Below are 23457 nucleotides of genomic sequence, written 5' to 3'. Positions count from 1 at the left end.
CTCAACTGGTAAGTTCTTTTCATTCTTTTTTATATTTTGGTTTGCCTAGCTTCAGCTTTTTGTTCTTCAACTATAATTGCCACTAATGCATTTGTTTTCTAAAATGCCCTATTTTTTTTGCCAACATCGCTGCTGAGCAAATCCCAACTGGTAAAATGTGTCTGTCGTTTCAGCTGGACCATAGGTAGCACTCGGGGAGCGGAGAATCAGGCGGTGGGGTGGTGCTGGTCTTGCGTGGGCTGTAGCTTGACGTGGAGCCTCCTCACCATTTTCGTGCTAAAATATTCAGCTCCGGAAGCAAGTCTGGTTTATTTTACTTTATCTTCAGGTCACACAGCATCAGCGCTTGTCCTGTGAAGCCCGGGCGAAATCCCAAATTAAGGTGAAGCTGTTGGCTTCTGTACGTTTATGCCGACTCTCTGAAACACAGGTATCGCGCTGGTCTGAAACAGCCAAAATCTCTAGGAGGTTTTTTGAGGGCGATACGTGCTACTATCCGCCGCAGGGAGGAGCAGACCCAAGGGAGCACGAGCCCCGCTGCGTCCAGCTCACTGAAGTGTTTTGATGCTTTGAAGTCCAGGTAGAAACACCCTCTTCGGATATTCTCTGCTCAGCGTGGGCTGAGCTTGACCTCGAGGAGGAAGAGGAGGGACCTTGCTGAGGAGCGACTGAGCCATACTCTGGTGGGGTGGTTTTCTCCTCTGATTTCCAGTGGCTTTTCTCGCCGTCCCAAGTTGAAGCTCCATCATCTCTCACGAGCTCTCTGGAGAAGCCGAGAGGCTGGCAGTGGGCAAGGGGGGCAGGGGGCAACGGGGAGGACGTGGACAGAGCAGCACCGGTTATCAGCCGGGGTCTGTAGTTGGGGTAAAAATCGTTGGGGTGCTTCTCCCAGCAAAGTGGGAGAGTGCCGCTTGAGGAGCGGGGCTTGGAGGTCGAGGGCTTCATTGAGGTTGGGGCCTCATGGGCTGCTCCGTGGAGGCTGAAGTTCAGAGGACCTGACCTTGTGGGGCTGCTGAGCCAGGTTTTCTCGCTTTGGGGTGGGTGAGGTATTGGCAGGAGTTAGTAAGAGCTGGGAGCAACTGCCTGGAGGAGGCAGCTCTGGAGATGCCACTTGGATCTGATGAAGAAGAGGACAGACAGTTGTTGAGCGCTGAGCTGGTGCTGCCCTGCACTCCCCAGCTACAGCTGTGACATCTTGGACCACGTTCTCATTAGTCTTTCTAGTTAGCCATTGGAGAGTGTCTTCAGCATCCCCCCATCCCAAGAAACATCAGGGATGCCACGTAAAAAAATCCCAGCGAAGCCCAGCAGCCACCACCGCAGGGCACGGCGGCAGAGAGGGGAAGGCGGTGGGACGCTGCTGCCTTCCTCCCTCATCTCTGTCTGTCTCACCCCCTCGCTGGTACGGGCAGGGCACAGGCGAGGCAAGGCCAGACACGACAGCACTTCCTTGCTGCGCCACCGCCATCGCCGCTGCCCGGCCCTGCCCTGCTTGCTCACCGCCGCCCTGACCGGGGCAAGGCTGCTTTCCCCGGTGTCCCGCCGCCTGCCTCTGCCCGTCCTGCCAGGGCTGTCCCCAGCTGTCTCACTGCGCCTCTAGAGCCAAAACCAGCCGTAAAACCAGACCGTGCCAGAAGGCCGTGTCTCCTGAAGGAAGCCCGTGTGTTCCTGAGCAAGGAGGAGACAGGTATATACCTATTTTTGTTTTTAAAGGCTCAACCAGTATCATTGTGCTTTAAATCCTGGGTGATAAAACAGATTCTCTGCCTGGGAATAGTGCTGTATCAGGGAAAAACCTCCGCCCCGGCACAGGGAAGGCAGTCGGCATGCTGGCCCCAAGCCTGCTTTGAGAAGCCCAGGATTGGGCTGCCAATTTGGTATTCTGCCAATACCATCTGCCAGAGGAGAGGCTGAAGTCCAGGCTTTATCGCTGCGCGTTTGGCGATACCGGCGCGGCAGGACCCCCCATCTTCCACGCCAAGGTTGCAGGATAAAGGTCTGCTGCCGGACTGGAGGAGAAACTCCTCAGGCTCGAAGAGGCTGGCGCTGAGCCGGGTGCACGCACGCGGTGGGTGGGCAAGGGAATGGAAAATAGCTCGAGAGAAGCCACTTCTCAACAAACCCTGAAGGAGAAGCGAGGCCGCCCGCAGAAGCAGCCCGGGAGCGGCGTCGCAGGAGGATGCTGCAGCTCAGAAGGTCTCTTGTGGAAGGTGGTCTGGGGGTGCCGGGGGTGAGCGTGGCTGCAAGGACACGTACAACACCCTGGTGTCGTTTATCTGTGATGAGCCACCAAAATGGCTTTCACGCATCCATCACTTGCCATCGGCAACCATCTGCAAAATTCAGGTTGTTATGTGGATCCAGACTATCTTTGGAGTGATTAATTCTGCCGTGGCCACGTCCTCATAAACGTGCCAGCCGCAGGGGTGGTCTCCCTGCCGCAGCAGCTTTCTTAGCCCCGTTACGAAGAATGAGCGTAGGACGTCTTCAGAAGGACAACTCTTACGTTGCAGACTAAAAGACCCAGGTTCTCCACCGAAGAAATGCTGGTTCGTTGCAACGTCTGATGAATGCTGCTGGTCTTCGTGCCTCCCGTCGCTTCCGCTCGCTCTAAAAGGTAACATTTCTCTTAACCGTGCTTACGTGAGACCTTTTCTAACTGCTGCTGCCGTAGCGATGGGTTGCGATGGGCAACGTTTGCTCCGTGGAGGGCGGTGGGCACCAGTTTGTTCCAGATTTGGTGTGTTTAGTAAATCAGGGCCCCGGAAAATGTCTTTTTGGGAAGCCTCACGCGCGCATTCATGCGGTTTTCAGAGGTGATCTTGAAGGATGCTGGAGGATGACGAGGTAAGAGTAACCTAAGTAAATACGCAGAAATGACTGGAGAGAGAGCTGTGTCAGTGCCTTGTTTGCAGAAGGAAGTAAGAGGTGGGGTGATAACGGCGAGATGGAAGGGATAACACGGAGGAGCCAGATAAGGGAAAAGCTTCCTGATGGTGAGAGCTGCCCTTCCAAGAGAGAAATCGGCCGAGGACTCAGGCTGGGCAAGGTCCAAGGGAACCGCTGTACCGACAACGCTGCTGGAGGAGCCGAGTTTCCCAAGCAGGGAGCTGTCAGCGGGTAGGAAGGACGCAGCAGAGGTGTTCGGGGCAAGTGATGTACTTTAGAGCAGAAGGGATTAAGTGTGTTTCGTTAGAGGAATAAGCAGACCCCCTAAGAACTGCCAAATTGGTGGGAACACTACAGGTGTTTTTGTCTTGCTTCTTAAAAAAAAATAATAAAAAAAAAAATAAAAATCAGGTAAGACAACCTTGGGTGCCAAAACCCAACGTGCCACCAGCACGTTCATGAAGCTGGGTTCCTTGTTGTGAACTATGTTAAGATCCAGCATGTGAAATTAAAAGGAAACAGCCTGTTTATGAAAGGTAGTTGAGTCAATCAGCGGAGACAGGTAAGCTTGGCAAAGGGAGGTGCAAAGTTGTGGGGAATTCGGGCTGGTTGCACCCATGAGATCACCAGGAGCCGTAGAGGAAAGCCCTCTGAGTCAGCTCCAGGTGCGCGAGTGTCTGGAGGCTGTTGGGCAGCGTAAGAGGCTCGGATGAGGACCTAAATGTTAATCACCCTGGGTTCGTTAGCTCTGAAACGAGCAGCGCGTCAGCACCGTTGTTTCTTGGGTTGAGTTTCAGTCCCTAATGCAGAAGGTGACCCAAAAGGCAACTTGTGTCTTAGACTGGGGGCAAATTCGTTAGGTGTCTTCATTCTGTCTAAAGGTGCTTATGGACCACTCACGGTCACTTGTGACAGTCGGTGTCCCCTGGCAGTAAGCAGGGGAAGATGCTGTGATGCAGCACAAGATCCATCCTTCCTTGTGATCCTCTGGTGGGCCACTTTTCCAGGTCAGGTGGTATTGTGCCAGTGTCTCCCTTATCCTGACGGATGCAGGACTAGGAGGACCGCTGCCTCCAGATTTCTCTCTTCCCCTGTAGAAGTAGTCGTGTCCTCCTCCAAGGCAAAGACAAGGAGCAAGGTGGAGTTGTCCTTCATGTCTTGTGTGGCTCGTTGGCTGCCCTTGAGACCAAAATGCTGATGGACCTGGGGCTGTGGAACCTGGGATCCTCATCCCGGCCCCATCAGCGACCTCAGGCAACCCTTTTCCCCTCTCTGTCTGTGCTCCTCACCCTCTTTCTAGCATAAAAGTGGTTGTACTAGGGTCAGGCTAAGGACCCATCTAACCTCATTTTCTGCCTCAGGAGCAAAAGCAAACGTGCGTGATGATTCCCAGCCTCCACCCCATTTCCAAGTCTGGGGATTTCCTGAACCTGACACTTGTAAATCCCCATAGATCTGCTTTCTGAGTACGTGTCCAAGCTGTCCTCAAGTTCTTTTTGCATCCCCAGCAGCCCTTGGCTCCGAGTCCTGCTAGTCACCTCTTCGGGCTGGTTTTGAGCCCTGCTCTTGCGGGCTGGTTGCCTGGACCTGGCTCATGAGCAGGAGGTCCCCATCCACCCTCCCCAGGCTTCCCGTGAGCTCATCGTGTTTCATTTAGCTCCTGCAAGCCGCCTGCGTGCCCGGGCAGCCCGGCTCTCCCCAGCCAGCACCGGTGCCCTGCCCGTGGAGGCAGCGACAGCGGGCAGGATGGAGCTGGGCGAGCGGGATGGGCAGGAGGGGTATCTGCAGGGGCTGCGGCTATGGTTTATTTTTTCCCCCGTGAGCTAGCACCCCAGGAGGGTGCAGGCAGGAGGTCCTCGGGGTGCTGCGCCCTATCGAGGCATCTCTCTTGATGGCGCGGGGCAGGCGCGTGTGCAGGCTCCTGTCTGCGCTCCCTGGGCTGGGCTCTCCTTGCTCGGGGTGAGTCAGCCCACGGCACACGCGCTCTTCCTGTTGGGAGTGACTCAGGTGGAGCAGCCGATAAAAACCACTCGGAAAAAAAGCAATTCAGCTCGTCGCGAGCCCGCTCGTCGCCTGCCGGGAGTGGGTGCCTTGTGCTCCCCGGCACAAGAAATGGCTGGGTGCTGGCTCCTGCCCTTCTGCTGCCTCGCGGCGTCTCTCCTGTCCGCAGCCCGGAGCACCAACAGAGGAGAAGGTGAGGCTTCGGGAAGGTTGACTGTTCCTGATTTGCGCTGACGCGCAATCCCGCTGGCGGCTTCGCTCGCAACGCTGCCCCGGTGCCAGAGAGTCCCGGCAACTGAGAGCCGGCTGGGTGCCGCAGCACCCTGCTAGGGTGCTCTCCCCCTCCTGACTTTGGGATTAAAATTGGACCTGTAGGTGCTTCTCCTTACGTTTCCTCCGGGGTTTAATATCCCGTGAGCATTTAGACTTTGTTTTTTACTGGCATCCCCTTTTAATAACTTATTTATGTGCAATTACCTCATTGCTTTTTGTATAGAACCTTGCTGCTTGGGTGGGATTCGGGCATGAGCACGAGCATCGCCCAGGGAGTGGGTAGCTTATCTGCCCGCCACTGCTGTAACTAAAACCTTCCCTACGCCCGAGGAAGAGCTGGAAGATCCAGGATCCGGTTTGCTGTAGCAACACGTACGGCGTTTGTATTTTGTGCGAGTCCGGGCTTACGAGGTGCCCACGGCCCCGCTGCACCCCGTGCGAGGCGGCGAGTCTCCCGCAGTACACAGACCAGCGGCGAGCTTTAAAAATCCAGAGGATCCTCTGGCATATGCAATCCTAGTGGAGAGCGCAAGGCAGGGACATTTAAATGCATTCAGCCCAGTAGTAACTCAGTCTCGGGGTGTCAGTTGGATCGGTGTGTAGTCTGGAGGTGGGTATGTTTGGCCAAAATTGGGTCTTTACATGTATTCTGTAAATACTGAGCGACATTGATTTTTTTTTTGTCTGCAGTACTGGTGTTCTGCAATACGCTTGCTGGGTTTGAATTGGTCCTTTATCAGTTTTCCTTTAAGTGCAATGCAATGTGATGGGGGGGAAAAAAGTGCTGAATATGTGTGCTTTGGTTTTGTGTTTTTTTTTTTTTTTTTTAAAAGCCACCTGATTTGCTTTATATGCTACTTAGATAATTATTACAACAGCCTTAATTGCATGTAAGCTTTAAAATACCAATGTAGACTCCCCCCTGCTCCGGCCCTTCTTGGCAGTGGAAAATTAACTTGTAGGCAACCGCTGCTTTTCCATGGACTCTTGAACCTATTTCTGCACGTATGTAAAAGCGACAGTCGGTAACCAGCCCCGCTTTTAAGCTGCAGCAGACTTTCCGAGTTGGTTCGGTGACATAAGTTAGTCTCTCTTGCTGTTACTCCGCTAGACGCCTGCTTGTAATTAGCACACGTAATCCCGTTTTGCTTGCAAATGAACTGCTTGAGTCAAATTGGGTTCACGTACGATCTGGTCCAGCGGCAGAGGATGGAGCGCTTGTACTCTGTCCCGTGCAGAGCCTTGCCCAAGCAAGCGTGCGTTTGCCTTGGTGGTGTGTGCCTGCACGTGATGGCTGAAGGGATCTCCGGGGGTTCGGGGAAGAGTTGGGGTGTGGAGGTCAGAGCTCCACCGTGCCAATGAGGTGTTGGAAAGGAGAAGACACCAAATGGCAGCTTTTGGCTCCTGGTGCGTGGTCTCTCCCTGCCAATGCTGGAATCCCAGGAGGTGCAGGCTTCCTGCAGCAAGAAAGCTGTGGAATCGAGCGATGGGGTAACCCAGGACTTGGGGGAGCGGATGGGACAGCCTTCTGGGTCACGGTCCCAAAAGCACGGAGCGGGGAATGGCTTGTGTTGTCGTGGAGGCTTCGTTGCATGCAAAGCTCTGTTGATCTCTTGACGGAAGGAGTAGTCTTCGCAGACCGGCTCGTATGTACGGGGCAATCGGATCAGCTCCTCGCAGACGCAGGGCCAACCGCATTTTCTGGTTTTGTGAATTTAAGAAGACAATTTAAGAGGTCTGAAGCTGCCTGCCTCCTTCTCCAAGCCTTTCTGATGCGGGAATTTGTCTCGGCACAGCAAACAAGTCTTTTTCACACCTTATTCTGCTGGGTGGGCGTTGGGAAAACAATGTCCTGCTGGATGTGTGCCCTGGACCTCCTCCATCCTGATACAGTGCTGAAGAAATGCAGCTGCAAAGCTTCTCCTCTGTGGAGCTTGTTCTTCCCCACAGCTGCCTGAGAACGGGATGATCTCAAGGCAGAGCCTCAGGGCATCTTGATACAAAGAGGATCCTGTCCTCAGTTGGTCCTCATCTCCCAGCAGCTCTGGCATGCTCCATCTCGTTAGCAACTCCAGTGCCTCCCTCTCGGTAGAGATTAACCTGCCTGAGCTCTCAGGTTTCCAGGAGAAGACCAGCAAGAGGGTCAACTATGCCGGTGAGGTGGTGGCACTCATCTGCAACAGCATCTTAAATGGCTTCGGATTAGCGAGACCTGAATCGGTGCCAGGGCTGGAGAGCAAGACCTGAAAAAAGGTTTGCGTTCCCTCGGGGAATGGTGCTCATGCCTGCAATTTAGCAACCCAGAAAACCCTCCGGATTCCACAGACGCAGGGTGATGCGTGGGTTTTTACAGCTTTAGTGTGGAGGGATGGGGGGCGGGACGGACCCCAAGCAGTCCCGCTGTGAAGGTCAGCACAAATACCTTGAGAAAGTCCCGCGCTGCTGCTCTCGGTGGGTTGTTTGCATTGTCTCTGCCCTTTGGTCACTGGTGGTGTCCACTGAGGCTCTAGATGCTTTCTCAACCCATAAGAGGCAGGACTTCTGCGCCCGCAGGTCCCTTCCCAGCAGGCTGGGGTGGCACCAGCTGGATCTCCGTCTCCTGGCAGCCAGGCTGCAAGGGAAGAACCGCGTTTGCCGGAGCTGGAAAGATCTCTCTCCCTGTTTGCTGGCAGATGAGGTCATCTCTCTTTTTGGCAGCAGGCTTGGCTGCCGCTTGCTGAGTGCCTTCGTCTGGTATGCGGGTGTTAACGGGTGTGTGCGAGGGTGGCGGGTGGTGCCCAGCTGTGAGCGCTGGGCGCTGCGTGCTTGGGTGGTGAGCGCAGGAGCCTTCGCCTGGTCCCGGGAATCACAGATGTGGAGGACAGGGACCTTGTATCCTCAGGCTAAGCTGTGCCAGAAGAGCGCTGGGAAGGAGGATCCTCCATGTGTATCAAGTACAACTTGCTGTCCACATCCACGCTGCAGGTTTCTGCTTGCTCTTGGATTTCCTCCACCTCCCCATGCTGTCGGAGGTGACTTGAGCTGGGGATGGGCAGCTGGGGACCGCTCTTCATATGCCAAGGAGGTCAGCAGTGAGCAGAGTTTCTCAGGTTGAGGGAGGCTGAGGAACCCATGGCAGCATTGGGATGGTTTGGAGCAGCTCGTCAGCAGGCTCCGCACCTCTGTGGGTCCTGATTTTTCCCCTCAGGTTGTTTCTTTCTCCTGCCCGTTATTGCCAACCGTTCTCTCAACCGCATCTGCTCTCCTCGGTGGCACTGAGAGACTTGTCTGAAATAAAGGTCCTCAGGCTTAAACACTCCAGCACTGGCCACTGAGGGCTTGAGAAGTAGATGGGAGGTGGCTTTGAGAGAGCACCTGGGCAAGGCAATGAAGAGTGCTGGAGCAGGGATGTCCGGGGAGATATCTGCCAGTGTGCTCTCCAGAGGTCCCGTCTGTGCTGCCTGTAGTGGGACGCTAAATCTCATGCCTGTCCTTCCTGGCATCCGTCATGCAGCGATGTGGGCAGCTGCAGCTTTTCTTCCTGGGGAGGGTGGGGTGAGATGACCTGTGTAAATCCTGACAAAACCTGATTTTTTTTTTTTTTTTTAACCTGCCTCTTGGCTGGCACACTTCCACCGAGCTCCTCCGATCACAAACCACTCCTCATCACCCCCACTCTTGGTCGGGAGGACACTGGCATCACAGACATAGATGGAGGGACCTGGTGGCAGTTGGTTGAGCTTTCCCGGCTGGTCTTGCTCCTGGTGAGAGGCCGGGTGAAACCAAACACAACCGCCGGGATCTTTCCCTTTTCCCTGAAGTCACCAGTAAAGTTCCCCATGTTTTTATCAGGATAAGGTTTGGGGTTTTGTTTGCCAACTCTGCTTACTCAATGACCTCGTTGTGTTGGAAGGCCTCTGAAAGGATGGAGAACATCCCTGGCTGTGCTGCGCTGCGGAGCGGGACTGCTTGGCTTGGGGGGGTTTGTCTGTCCTGAGCTGTGTTGGCAGTGAAACCTGACAACGCTCCAAAGCGTGGGGATGCGGAGCGTGGCACGGGCCTCGGTGGCACGTGGGTGGCTGACGGACGCAGATGTGTGGGGACAAGGGCAGAGATGTGGGGACAGGGCTCGTTATTAGAGCAAGAGGAGGAGGTTTGCATCGCCTGGGCTTGTTCCTTGGGCGTCAGGATGGGTTTACAGCTTTGTAGCTGGTGCCCTTATCTCTAAGCACCATTTGAGATGTCTCTCTCCTCTCCCCAGTCTGCGACTGCAACGGGATGTCCAGGCAGTGCATCTTCGACCGGCACCTCCTGAGGGAGACGGGGAAGGGGTACCGCTGCCTCGGCTGCCTGGGCAACACGGAGGGCGCCCGCTGCGAGCGCTGCAAGGAGGGCTTCTTCCGCCCGCGGGAGGAGGGCTGCTGCCTGCCCTGCCGCTGCCACCCCCAGGGTACGTGGGGTGCCGACTGGGAGGGGACAGGGTTGGGTCAGGGGCACAGAGGGGCTTAAAGCGCCTGCTGCCCTGCGTCTCCCTCGGTCCTGCTGAGCACGTGGGCTGGGTCAGGCTCTGGGTCCCTACACACCAGACCAGAGCATCGCAGGAGGAGCGAGCGGGGCCAGCTTGGCTCCAGGTGGGATTGTCTGGGGAGGTGCCAGACCCCAGCGCTGTGTGGCTGCACCGTAAGTCGTAGGAGCTTCTCCTTCTTCTGGGCACTTCACTGCTTGGTGTTGGGTGTTTTGAACCCCTCAGCAGCTCCAGGCTGCAGCCAGGCTTCAAAACCCACCTGCGCCCCGAAATAATCACAGACTCAAAGAATGGGTTGGGTTGGGAGGGACCTTCAAAGATTGTCTAGTCCAACCCTCCTGCCATGGGCGAGGACACCTTTCACTAGATCAGGTTGCTCAAAGCCCCGTCCAACCTGACCTTCAACACTTCCAATGATGGGGCATCCACACCTTCTCTGGGTGAACTGTTCCAGTGTCCCACCACCCTCATCATAAAACATTCCTTCCTGATGTCCGATCCAAACCTACCCTCTTTCAGTTTAAAATTATTGCCCCTTGTCCTGTTACTATAGGCCCTGGTAAAAGGTGTCTCCATCTTTGCACCACCTCCCCTCCCAAGGTGCAATGCTGTGAACTCAGGAATTATCCTTTCACTTTCATGATGCAATTAAAAACCTTTGTGGCGCTTGCCTTTATATATTGAGCCCCCGTTATATGTTGAAAGGTCTTCAATAAGGTACCCCTGTAGCCTTCTCTTCTCCAGGCTGAGCAACCCCAAGTCTCTCAGCCTTTCTCCATAGCAGAGCTGTTCCAGCCCTCTGACCATTTTCGTGGCCTCCTCTGGACCTGCTCTAAGAGGTCCATGTCTTGTGCTGGGGACCCCAGAGCTGGATGCAGTGCTCCAGGGTGGGTCTCATGAGAGCGGAGTAGAGGGTAAGCATGCCCTCCCTCGTCCTGCTGGCCACGCTGCTGGTGATGCACGTAGGACACGACTGGCTTTCTGGGCTGCAAGTGCACGTTGCCGGCTCACGTCCAACTTTTCATCCACCGGTACCCCCAAGTCCTTCTCCGCAGGGCTGCTCTCCATCTATTCATCCAACCTCCATCCCCCAGTCTGTACTGATGTTGGGAACGCCCTGACCCAGCTGCAGGACCTTGCACTTAACCTTGTTGAACTTCATGAGGTTCACACTAGCCCAGTTCTCCAGTCTGTCAAGGTCCCTCTGGATGGCATTCCTTCCCTCCAACTTCACCATCAGCAATCCCTGCCTTGCCGAGAGGGACCCTGCTCCGCTCTGGCCTGAATTTGGTGGGTGGCCATGAACCCGCTGATGACCGCCGGGAGCTGCTTGCCCCTCCCAGCTGCCACCCTTATCTCAAGGATGGCGGCCAAACCCCAATGCGGGGAGCGGTGGCTTTTTCTGGCTTCATGAGTCAGGCTGATGCTTCCTGGGTGTCGCAATGTTGTGTGGCCTCCACAGAGGCTTTTAATTGCGTCGTAAAAGCGAAAGGGTAATTCCCGAGTTCAGGGCGTTTCGCCTCGGGAGGGGAGGTGGTGCAGAGTGCCGCGGCGTTTGGGGACGGACAGGAGGCTTCAGCCTCTCCAGCATCTCTGGAGGCTTTCTGCAGGTTGCAGTGCTATGAGATGGGATTTCTAGCTCTGGGGTGTTTTGTGTGTGTCTTCTGCTGGTTACAGAGTAGATGTGATGACTCCTTCATCCTCATCAGGCTTTGGCTTGCTCTGCAATAGGTAGCTCTTGCACCGAGGTGCTGTAGATGTTGAAATGCCTGTTGGTCTCTGTCAGTGCAGGACGATAACTAGAAGCACCACCTGCGCTTAAAAAAGTAGGGGGCAAGAAGACAGAGCAATAGACTTTGAGGTGGTGGGAGGGCGAATATCCCCATGGGTGCTCTCTGCACTGGGGTGCAGGGAGGGCCCAGCGGCCGGACGGCCACCCGTGGCTCTGGCACCCTCTCCCCTCGGTGCCTGCACGTGCGCAGCGGTAGGTCAGAAATGACAGAGCCTACCACGGCCCTCGGCCCCATAAGGTCCTTGTGGTGGCACTGAAATCAAGTTGCACAGATGTCTACTAGCAGAGGGTCCAGCAAAGAAGAACTAATTCTCCACTTGGTTTGTGTGCCCTGGAGTCCATCTTGTCCTTCGCGATGACCTTTACAGTAGGGAAGATGATCCTTGTCTTGGGCATCTGGTCAATGCCTGCTGGGATTTATCTCCTCCAAGTCTCCTGCATCAGTCGGGAAGGCTGGAGCAACTTTAACAGCCAAACCTGTTGTCTCAGCCCTGTGCTGGGACCTCAAGGGGGGACCTGTCACTGAGGTCGGGTTGCTGCTGCAATGACGGTGTGGTGCTTTGCTCCCCTGTCCCACTGGCAGCATCGCCGGGAGGGCGTGGGGACATGCCCATCCGAACCTCTCCTTCCCCTCTTTCCACAGGCGCCCTCGGCCCGCGGTGCAACAGCGACGGCCGGTGCAGCTGCAAGCCTGGCGTGATGGGCAAGAAGTGCGACCAGTGCCAGCCGGGCTTCGAGTCCCTCTCCGAGGCTGGGTGCCGGAGGAGCGGGCAGTAAGTGCTGGCGACCATCATTGGCATGGGGACAGCTGGAGGGCCAGCCTCCAGAGCTCTCCCAGCGGCTGTAAAGAACGCGTGCCGGCTGAAAACACCTCGTGCAGGGGCAGAGGCGGTTTGTTTTGTGACAGCACACCGATAGCCCTAAGCTCACCTCGTTGCTGTTTTGGGAGAGAGCAGGCTTGAGCGGGGCTGGACCTCCCTTCCGGCTCCCAGAGCTCGCTGTCATGCAATAGCGTCAAAATCAGAGCTTAACCATGCTCTGAGGCGATTGCTTTATTATCCAGATAACACCAAGCAGGCACCAGCCAGGCTAGACGATGTAAGATAAAACCTGCCCACCCGTGGGTCTGCCCGGTGTTGGTGCCACTTACAAGGACTGTCCCCACGCAAAGACGTACATACAAAAATCAACCCTTTCCTTTGCATGAAGCCCCTTTTAAACACCTTAAGTGTTGAAGTGTTTCTGGTTTGGCTTCCTCAGTGCTGCGTCCTCTTCTTCCTCGCTTCACCCCACCGTTGCTCCTTCAGGCCCCCCAGCAGGAAAAGGGTGGGGGTGAGGGCTGCTGCCGCGCCGCCGTGCCTGGCCTCCTGCCCGAGCCTCCCCGGGCTGTTGCTGCCTGGTGGAGCTCAGCCAGGGTCTATTCATCTCAGCAGAGCTTCGCTTTGCTCTTGTAGGTGGGTCTTGCTGAAGAGAGGCACCCGGGATGGTTGCAAGCTGGTGCGCTGGGGTGTCCCGGGCAGTAGCGTTGGGCACCGTCAGCCTGGCATCCGTACTGCTGCAGCTGGATTACTTACAGAGATGGCTCTGCTGATTATTTTTCCCTGTCTAGCATGGGACTGGTAGCGGGGAGTGTGTGTGTGTGCGTTTCTCCTCTGTCTTGTATAACAGCTGGGGGCACTGAGCTCCCGGGTGGAGCTGGAAATCCAGATGGAGCTTCCCGCTGTCCCTGTTGCAGGAGCCTGCAGTGTGAGTGCGACCCGGCTGGCAGCGCGGGGGGCTGCCTCTCCGGCCGCTGTGTCTGCAAGGCGAGCGTTACTGGAGAGCGGTGCGAGAGGTGGGTGTCAGGAGGACTTGCCGAGCCCCTGCGTGGCATGTCCTCCATCTCCCTGGCAGTTGCATCCCTGGCAGTGCCCGCATGCCCGTCTCGCCATCCCAGCCTGGTGGTGACCTCGAACCGTGGCGATGGCTGTGTTGCGCGGCTGTTGTTAGAGAACTGCTTGTATTGACCAGGAACAGGAGAAAACAGACTTGAATGTTGTCACCTTCTTGCGTTTTCCCAGGTGCAAGCGAAACTTCTATAACCTGGATGCCAGAAACCCCGCGGGATGCTCCCCCTGCTTTTGCTACGGGCACTCAGCTGCATGTGTCAGCGCAGACAACCACAGCGTCTACAACATCACCTCCACCTTCCAGCAAGGTGAAGCCCAAGCGGGACAGCCCTGTGGCTCCTGGGGGGGTTTGCCACCCCTTCTCTTTGACGTGCTGGAGGAGCCACCTGGTTCGCAGTCCTGCTGGGAGTCCCTGTGCTTTGATGGGTGGGGTGGCTTGATCGTAGGGTGCAAGGGTGGGGGGGAGCATAGGCTTGCTTCATCATGTCTTTCCTGACGCTTGGGAGAAAAGCCCCCTGCCCAGCCTGGCTTATTTCCAGATGTATCAGCACAGGCATATCTGTGCTGCCCCCTCGGAGGTCAAGGGGTGGGAAGCCAGGGGTTTTGATAAGGCACAGCTCCAGAAATATGCTGAAGTCTGGGAAACACCTTCCCTGTCCCCGCTGACCGCTCCTTGTTGGCACTGCAGGTGCTGAAGGCTGGCGAGGTGTCCACGAAAGCGGCTCCCCAGCCCAGCTCCAGTGGTCCCCGCGCCATCAGGATGCCTTCATAGCGGCGAGGAGATCGGAGCCGATATACTTCATGGCGCCAGGTAGGTGCGGGATGGGTGAGGGGAAGAGGTGATGGTGTCCCCTTTGCTTGGTCTGATCCCGTGAACCGAGCCTTTAGGAGGAAGGCAAGATTTTAAGCCTTTAATTTTTCTCCCCTCCTTCCCTGTGCAGCGAAATTCCTCGGGAACCAGCAGCTGAGCTACGGCCAGACGCTCTCCTTCGATTACCGCCTGGACCGAGGGGGACGCCAGCCATCTCCGCACGACGTGGTCCTGGAAGGAGATGGCCTGAGAGTCACTGCCCCCTTCTTGCCCCAGGGGAAGGTCCTGCCCTGCGGTATCAGCCAGACGTACACGTTCAGGTAAAGGGGGATGCTGGGGTGTTTGGGGCAAGGTGAGCGAGAAAAGCTGCGGCTTCAGGGAGCTCCTGGATTCAGCTGTGATCCCTTGGAGGTGGCAAATGGTTGCCTGGTTTGGGCTGGATGTGTCTCCAGTGCTTCTCTCCTGGATGAGGAGGTCACTTTGTGAGAGGGGCAGCAGAAAATCTGGCTGGAGGTTGGGCTGGGTACTTTGCTCGGGGTCAGTCGCATGGGTGAAGGTTGTTCCCCAAAGCCTTGAGCTCAGGAGGGAGATGGGTGAAGGCTGCAGCACTTTCTTGATGAGGCATCTCATTTTCTTGAAACCGGTTCCGCTTCTCCCCCCTCCCACGGTTAGGTTGGACGAGCACCCAAGCAGCAAGTGGAGCCCGAGGCTGAATCACTTTGAATATCGCAGGCTGCTGGGAAACCTGACAGCTCTCTGGATCCGAGCCACCTTTGGGGAGTACAGTAAGTGGGGGGAGAGCTTGCAAGCACAAGGTTGGCTTCTCCTCGTTGCTGGAGATGCCGAGTCTCCAGACGGACACACCTTTGCTAAAAGGTATTAAAAAAAAATAATTATAGTAATAAAAAACAGTGCCCTAAGATGGGCAAAATGAAATCATGACAGGATTGAGCAGGATGGCAACAGTGGGGACAGCAAAGCCTCGGCTCCGGTCCATCCGCCTGTGGGTGCTGTAGTGAAACATGCGACCTGTGCAGGACCCGGGTGGGGGGGACTTGCAGGCGGAGCTGCTGGCCCCGCGGGTGACCGGCTGTATCTCCCTCCAGGCACCAGCTACATCGACAACGTCACCCTGGTGTCGGCGCAGCCCGTCGCCGGAGACCCCGCTCCCTGGGTGGAGCGCTGCGAGTGCCCGGCGGGGTACCGGGGGCAGTTCTGCGAGAGGTGTGCCCCTGGCTACCGCAGAGATGCCACCGGCCTGGGGCCGTTCAGCATCTGCGTGCCGTGCAACTGCCAGGGGGGAGGAATTTGTGATCCCGACACCGGTAAGAGAAGCCACCACCGCGTTGAGCTTGTAAGGCATCAGGGATCGCAGGGCGGCTGTCTGCCTCCCGAGAATTGAGCTACAGGGGTGTGTGGGGGCCACTGAGTGGGGCGAGATCCCTGGCTTGTGGGGCTGGAGTGCAGGGAACATCACGGATAAAAATCCCTAAAGTCTAGAAGCATTGTGGCCAAAAATAGGGGGAAGATGCGTTGGGGTCAAATTGGGCTTAGATGATGCTCACTGGAGAGAGAAAAAACATCTCCTACTGCTTGGATAGCATTGAAAACTTTTCTTCTGACTTTTTATTTTAAAAATAATTGTGGTGTCAGTAGATATCAGTGATGTAAACATGTTTTACTATCCGTCTTGTTAAAATAGCCCGCAGTGTTGCCATGTAAATTCAAAGCAACGCAAAGTTAATCTGTCACTATTTTCCAAGTCTGAATTGGGATTGAATTTCCAAATACCTGAGTATTGATCAGGAGGCACAAAAGGCCACGTGGGGCTCCTCGGGAGCTATACGAGCTGTGAAAAATGAGATCCAGCCACCTTTGGGTGGTGGTGGCCAGCCCTCCATGCCATGGGATGGGCTCCTCTGTGGGGTCTCGCTGGGATCCCGTTGCAGGAGCAGGACACAGTCCTTCCCGCGTGGTGACGGACTGATGGGCAGAGAAATGAAGAGCATATGGGCAGGCGAGGGGGAATCACAAGGGCTCCGGTGGCGGATGCTGGACCACGGGTGCTTGTGCTGCAGTGGGTGGCATGGCCACAAGCGAAGGGTGGCCCAGAGGTGGAGTGGTGGAGGGTGTCCCACTGGGGGTCAGAGGAAACTACCCTCAGCCCTTTCCTTCCTCCTTCAGGTGAATGCTACTCGGGAGACGAAAATGTGGGCAATAGTGTCAGCTGCCCCTTCGGCTTCTACCGAGACCCCCGGCAGCCACACGGCTGCAGGGCATGCCCCTGCGGCAAGGGCCAAGGCTGCTCCGTGGTGCCGGGCGGTGAGGAGATCATTTGTGACCACTGCCCTCCTGGAGCTGCCGGTAATGCCCTTCTCCAGTTCGCTTCTGCGCTGCCTTTCCCCGGAGTTTCAACCCGCTGTACGGGGAGATGCAGGCGTTAGCAGGCTAGGATGCTCGGAGACGGGCGGATCATCCCATCTTCTCAGCCCAGCTTGCCTATGGCATTACTGCTCCTGCCTGTAAAGGGCTGTGTAAACATGCATTGCCCTGCCCCAGGAAAGGTTCTCATCTAAAGGGATAAGATGGATGGAAAAAGGATGGGTGGGGAGGGAGAGGAACAGAAAAATAGGAAAAAACCAAATAGGAAACGAACTTGCCCAAGGTCAGTCATTGCACCCAGCTTTTGAGAGCCTGCCCAGAGCATCGTGTGTTGGAGAGAAGAGTAGAGATGCTGTTGTGCCAGCCCCAATGGGGCCAAATGCCCCCACTTCTGTGGGGCAGAGGGAGCAAGGCAGCCTCTGCCTTTTGGGCAAGAGCATGAGCTTAGCCCCGTCCCTCTTTTCCCAGGGGCCAACTGTGAGTACTGTGCCGATGGCTATTTTGGAGACCCAGTGGCTTCCCGGCCCTGCCAGCCGTGCCAGTGCAACGGCAACGTGGAGCCCAATGCCGTGGGGAACTGCGACCGCCGGACGGGCGAGTGCCTCAAGTGCATCTACAACACCGCTGGCTTCTACTGTGACCGCTGCAAAGACGGCTTCTTTGGGAACCCCCTGGCCCCTGATCCTGCCGACAAGTGCAGAGGTGAGAGCTGGGCACTGTTTGAGCTGGGGATGAGTAAGAAAATCCATGCCAGAGCACGGGGTGGCTTGATGGGAAAGGGGATGCTGCAAAAGCCGAGGCTGGAAAGCGGGAGCGGAGAGCAGGAACCAGAGCACAAATGGTGGGAGAAAAGCTGGGGGAGATGGTGGATGGAAGGGTGGACATGCTGAGACTCGAGGTGGGGACAGGCTCCTCTGAGCCTGTGCCGCTCTGACCTGCAGCCTGCGCCTGCGATTCAGCCGGTGCCGAGCCCTTGAAGTGCGGGAGTGATGGGAGCTGCATCTGCAAGCCCGGCTTTGAGGGTCCCAGCTGCGAAGAGAGCGAGTGCCCGGCTTGCTATGGCCAGGTGAAAGCCCAGGTGAGCATCTCTGCCGGCCCTGGGGCCACTGAGCAGCAAGGGGTGCAGAGATAAGCTTACCCTCAAGCATCTCCTCCTGGTGCGAGTGAGAAGCCATTTTTCCATGCTGCACCTCAACTTTGGGTTTGTACCTGATTCAACCAATAAAAAACCAATGACCCAGAGCTGCTGGCCCACTGTGCCCCATCCAAAAATGAGCCCTTGCTTTGCTCTCCATCCTCTGGCTGGACTGTGGACCTGGTTCCCACCCTGGTCTTTCCACCGTGGGTTTGGCATCCTGCTGGCTGATGTCCTGGTCTGCTCTGGTTGCAGGTGGACCTGTACCTGCAGCAGCTGGCGGAGCTGGAGCTGCTGTTCTCGGAGGTGCAAGCTGGCGGTGGGGCCGAGAGCCAGGAGCTGGAAGGAAGGATGCAGCTGGCCGAGGAGACACTGCGGACCATCCTCGGGGAAGCTCTGAGCCTGCAAGGTACCACCTGCCCACTGCCTTTGGATGGGGCCGTCTGTGCTGTATCAGAGGAGGGTTTTGCTGCCTGTGCTTAGCGATGAGTTTCTCTTCAGCCTTCCTCTTTCCTCACCAGCCTCTGACAGGTCTCTGGAAAACCGTGTGGCCAGGATGAAGGGACAAGGGTCCAGCTCCCAGAGCCGCTTGGATGAGATCAAGGCAACGGTGGAGAGGCTGAGGTCTCTCGGGAGCCAGTACGAGAGGCAGGTGCAGGACGCCCGGCGGCTGCTGGAGAGAGCTAGGCTGGACCTGGACCGCAGTGGAGCCGCTCTGCGTCGGGTGGTAAGAGCATCCTTCTGCGATGCACTCCTAACCTAGCCCAGGGCTGAAAAATATCTATGAAGAAATTAAGAATTTAACGTATTCCAGTTATTACGTTTGTTTTGTGAGTGCAGAAGATATTCTGGTGGCCCTTTCTGTAGGGCTGGGACCTGGAGAGGTGCTGGCAGGGGCCTTTGGGGGGCTGTGGAGGTTTAACGTGCTGCAGTTGCCTCTTTCATTGCTGAATCGGATGGAGGGCAGGGAAGAGCACTCACGCCTCTCTTCCTCCTTCCTCAGACCATTCCTAATTCAAACCTTCCTGGGGGCTCGAACCAGTTCTTGATGCTGGCCCAGGAGGCTCTAAGACTGGCCAACAGGTGAGTCGCTCCCGCCGTCGGCCGAGAGAGAGGGGAGGGGGACTGAGATCCTGCTGGGCACCCAGAGGGTCCTTTTTGGGGGTCCTTGCCTAGCCATCGGGCTGCAGCTGCCACAACCTCTGTGCCAGCCCTGGAGCAGGGGAAGATGTAGCTGCTGGGCTGGCTTCGCTGCCCTATAGAGTGTCCTTGCTTGCCTTTGAGGGTGGTCTTGGGTGTGTTTTAGAAGCATCTTTGGGGGCAGAGTTTGGCCCATGGGTGTTCGGTTGGAACAGGCAGCATCTGCCTCCCCGCCTTGGGAGATGCAGGAGGGACAAGCAAAATATGGGTCACCGTCTCAAACACGCGGCATTTCCTGGGAGGGTGTGATCCAGTATCGCTGAATACAACGGTAAAGGAAGTTGGTGGAGAAAACTCAGGTGGGAAAACTTTCTCACGAGCCCGCCCCCCGTGCTTTGCAGCCACGCGCAAGCCGCCAACACCATTGAGCAAGCCACGAAGGCGGCGCGGGAGGACGCGCGGCAGGCGCTGGAGCTGGTGCGCGCAGCCGCCGGCGGAGAGGCGGCCGCCTCCGGCTCCCTGCGAGGGCTGCTCGGGAAGTGAGTGGAGGCTGCCTTTGCCTGCGTGTCGCGGGGGGACATGGGAGGGAGGAGGAGGGTGGCCAAGCGTCCGTGTTCCCTTCCCTGCCTCCCCAGCTGAGTTGCAGAAACGTGTGGTTGGAGGCAGGGCAGGTAGGGCTTCGCCCGGACTTGGGTCGCTGCCACGTCTGAGCGGTGGAGATGGAGGGCTGGCAGCTCTGCGGAGCATCTGCTTCCCACCCCGCAAACCGTGATGCTTCCTGGGTGCCTGCCCGCAGCTGGGGCAGGGGGTTTAACGTGGTGTGTGTGCGAACCGGCGCCCGGGAGTGACCCTGTGCCCAGCTCAAATCTGGGCTGGGTTTAGCCCGAGGGTAGATTTAGCCCCACGTTGTCTGGTCGGGCTGGAGCCTCTCCAGAGCCCACCACGGTGCTGGGACTTTGCACACCACTGGTGGGGTGCGAGCAACGGCCCCGAACAAAGTTAAGGAGCTGAATGGGGATGCGCAGGAGGAAACATCCAGTGGTAGTGCAGGGGTTAGCAGAGCCACTGCGGAGCCTGTGAGGGTTCAGCTGTTGTGAAACACCTTTGGATTTTGGAGCGTGAGCAAGGAGCCAGTGGATGCCTCACTTGGCAGAGAGACTGGGATGTGGGGGATGTTGGCAATTAGCTTTCCCCACGTGATAAATCTCTGTGGGGCCCCGGAGAGGGCTCGGGGAGCGTGAACAATCAATGTAAGAAGCAGCATTAATGCTGTGGCGGGGTTTGGCAGCTTGGCTGGTACCGTGCTTTTCAACCTCGCATCCACGCAGGTACAAGGAGCTGAAGTCGCTGGCTGGAGGCCTGAAGGCTGAGGCCGACGGCATGGCCTCCGAGGCAGACAAGGCTTATCAGGGCAGCCTGGTGCTCCTCAACTCCCTGTCCCGCTTGACGAAGACCGACATCGGCTCCTTTGAGGTGAGGGTTTTGTGCCTGTGGGATCAGGAATTCCCCTTCCGCTCTCCTCTACAGCCTCTCTGCCGGCAGCTCAGCCCCTCCCAGGGCTCTGTCTCCACTGGGGAGCCATCGGATGTGCATCTTCCCACCCTTCTTCCCCCGTAGCTGGCCATGGCACAAGGAGCAAGAGACAAGCATGTTGCTGCTTGCTGTGGTTCCCGGGGAGATGCTTGGACCCCCAAGCAGTCATCACATCTGTGTTTCAGGGGGAATCAACCCGGCTGAAGCAGGATGCCAGCGCTCTCCTGAGCCTGGTGGACACCTACATGGCACAGTACAGGCAACTGCAGAGCCGCACGGGGCGCTGGGAGGAAGAAATCAAGCAGCTGCTGCGGAGGGGAGAGGGCGAGAGAGCGGTAAGAGGTTGGCTGGGGGGCTGTGGCTTCAGTCGTCTTCAGCATGAGCAGGAGCCCCGGTGGGATGCCCGTGGCACCACCGCTACTACGCGCTGTCCTGGCCTGTTCGCCTTCCTTAGAAACACAGCCACTTGGGGTTGGTCTTCTGGAGCCGGTGGGAGACCTCTCCGTGTGCATGGAGCTGCTGGTGCGGGGTCTTACCAGCACACCTCCTCCATGTGAAGCAGTTTGAAGACCTGCTCCTGGAAAGATTAGAGCTAAGATGACTCACGGTGGCTGGAGCTGGTTGAGGGACTGTCTGATGGTCCCATATCGTGTCCTTCATCTGCCCGTTGTGTCCCTTTGGCCTGTCGCAGACGCTGACGCAGCTGCTGTCCCGAGCCAACCTCGCCAGGAGCACAGCCCTACAAGCCGTGAGTGCTGGCAACACCACCTTCTACGAGGTGGAACAGATCCTGAAGAGCCTCCGGGGTAACGTCCTAGAAACCCTTCCTTTCCCCTCCCTTGTGGGATCTCACAAAGGTAGCGCAGCTTCATTTCCACATGTGTTTCAGAGTTTAACCTGCAAGCAGACGACAAGAGAAGGGAAGCTGAAGACGCCATGAAGAGGCTGCCAATCATCAGCAGCATGGTCGCAAGTGCCAGGGAGAAGACAGACCGAGCTGAAGCGATCCTGGGCAGCGCTGCTTCCGAATCCAAGGCGGCCAGCAGCACGGCAGGGGAAGCGAAGGAGATCACCATGGGGATCCAGCAGGTGAGGGCAAGCCCTGGTGCTATTGCCGGCAGAAAAGGGTTTGGAAGGGAAAACCATGAAAGAAGAGGAGATGGTTGGCAACTCCAACAGGTCTTCATGGTGGACCTGATGCGTTGACTTTTGGACCTGATGTGCGGACGTTTTGGCTGACGTTTCTCTATAGCGGATCCTGCAGAGATAACAGAGTTGGCTGTAGATGAGTGGGTGCATGGGGATCTCTGCAGGCATGTTTGTCCCATGAGGATCTCTGTGGCATCTCTCTGTAGCCGCCTTTTGGTGACCGAGGGGATTTTTCACCTCCATAGTTGCCAGCAGGCTTGTGAACTCACAGACTTGGCGTTGGTGGCTTCGACTCCCAGACTGCATATTGTAATTCCCAAGGGATTCACTGATGTCTGCAGGAGGGGTTGAGCCGTAATCATAGAAACAACTGTCTGGAGCAACTGGTGGGAGCACATGAAGGATGCAGGACAGCCTGCAATAATTTTGGGTCCCTGTGGAAGGAACCAGTTTCCACCAGCTCCACGCCCCAGTGCACCCAGACCGATTTTGGCTGTGCTCTGCCCCTCTGAAAGTCCCTTTGCCTTCCCTAGGAGATCACACGGCTGAAGGTGGAAGCCAACAAGACGGCCGACGGCGTCCTCGCCCTAGAGAAGGCAGTGGCCACCCTGCAGCGTGAGGCCAAGGAAGTGGATGGCGAATTTGAGAGGAAGCTCTCGGAGGTTGAGGCGGATGCTGCTGTGATACAGGAGGTGGGTCCTGATCTCCCGCACCTTGCCCCCTTCTGTGTTGGCGTTTGGGCAAGACTTGGCCTTACAGCTGCCACCTTGCCTTCTTCAGACAGCTCAGGAAGCTCAGAGGGTCCACGCCAAGGCTGGCCGGGCAGGGGTGGTCGTGCAGGAGACCTTGAGTGCCCTGGAAGAGCTGCTGCGTCTGATGAGTAGGTTTTGCGCCGCTGCTGTGGGGCGTGGAGGGAGACAGAGCCCTGCTGGGTTCTAGGCAGAGGTGCTGGGAGTTGCATCAGAAGCTGCCTTAGATGATGCCTGCAAACAGGTTGGGCAGCATGCTGGAGCTCCTGAAGTATCTAGAAAGATCGGGTCCTCAGCCTCCATCCATGGTTCCCTCTTCCTTGTTTTCTTCCTGTACAACAGACCAGCCTGGTGCTGTGGATGAAGACGGCCTGAAGCAGCTCGAGATGAATTTTAGCAAAGCCAAAACCAGAAGCAACCAGCTGAAGGATGAGATGTCGGAGCTGGAGCAGACGGCCGCGCTGCAGAAGGCCCGGGTGCAGACACTGGAGAGCAGCATTGATGAGATCCTGGCGGATATTAAGAACCTGGAGGATATCCAGAGGAATCTTCCTCCAGGCTGCTACAACACAAAAGCCATTGAATTGCCGTGAGTGAGCTCTGGAAAGGCTGCAGCACCTGCCAGGCTGAAGGCAGGAGAGCCTGGCCCAGCCTCCCTCCCCAAACCCGGCAGGACTGGCTGCGTTTGTGTTGGACTGATCCTTACCCTCAAGTTCAGCGTGGCGGCTGAAGTTCCCATCGTCACGCTGGCCCTAAGAGTCCCTGATTTTTCAAAGCAATCCGTCCCTCGGTCACGGGAGGAGGGAGACGCTTGGTTCCGTGAAGGTGCTACTGGCTGAAGAACAGCCCATTCCTACAACATTTCTCTGAGGTGCAGGTGGGGGTTGCTTGCTGTCAACCTTGGGAGTTTGCACGGTTCAGAGCCTGAAGTTCATGGCTGAGAGGTTCTCCACCCCCTGTGGATCCCCTCTCCTGATCCGGCACACACGGAAGGACCAGAGTCTCTGTCCTCACTTTTGACGCTGCCACCACCACCTCCTCCTCATGTTCTCCGTGGGGTCTTCCTCGCCTTTAGTAGCTCCGGAGAAGGGAGCAAGCAGCGTGAAGAGGCAGCTGGGAGAGATGAGTTTTGAGCCGTGGCACCGATGATGCTTCACGTGGCGTTCTCATCCCAGCCTCCCCGGTCCTCACCTTGCCGGAGTGGTGCTAG

The 23457-nt window shown here is 56.8% G+C and overlaps 1 protein-coding gene across 1 annotated transcript; it reads left to right on the top strand.

Annotated features, from left to right (window-relative positions):
- Positions 1 to 5001: 5001 nt before the first annotated feature.
- Positions 5002 to 22840, top strand: LAMC2 (laminin subunit gamma 2). Its single transcript, XM_059822110.1, has 23 exons — positions 5002 to 5083; positions 9404 to 9592; positions 12103 to 12232; positions 13195 to 13293; positions 13520 to 13656; positions 14037 to 14159; positions 14290 to 14479; positions 14832 to 14944; positions 15266 to 15484; positions 16344 to 16523; positions 17010 to 17243; positions 17483 to 17619; positions 17932 to 18085; positions 18198 to 18403; positions 18680 to 18759; positions 19218 to 19355; positions 20145 to 20289; positions 20535 to 20684; positions 21041 to 21155; positions 21239 to 21438; positions 22032 to 22190; positions 22279 to 22378; positions 22590 to 22840. The coding sequence occupies exons 1-23, from the start codon at positions 5002 to 5004 to the stop codon at positions 22838 to 22840; spliced, it is 3531 nt and encodes a 1176-aa protein (XP_059678093.1).
- The last annotated feature ends 617 nt before the right edge of the window (positions 22841 to 23457 follow it).

The sequence above is a fragment of the Gavia stellata genome, chromosome 10, assembly GCF_030936135.1.
Source record: "Gavia stellata isolate bGavSte3 chromosome 10, bGavSte3.hap2, whole genome shotgun sequence".
Taxonomy (NCBI): domain Eukaryota; kingdom Metazoa; phylum Chordata; class Aves; order Gaviiformes; family Gaviidae; genus Gavia; species Gavia stellata.
Note: the sequence above shows the minus strand (reverse complement) of the source record. Positions and strands in the feature narration are given on the sequence as shown.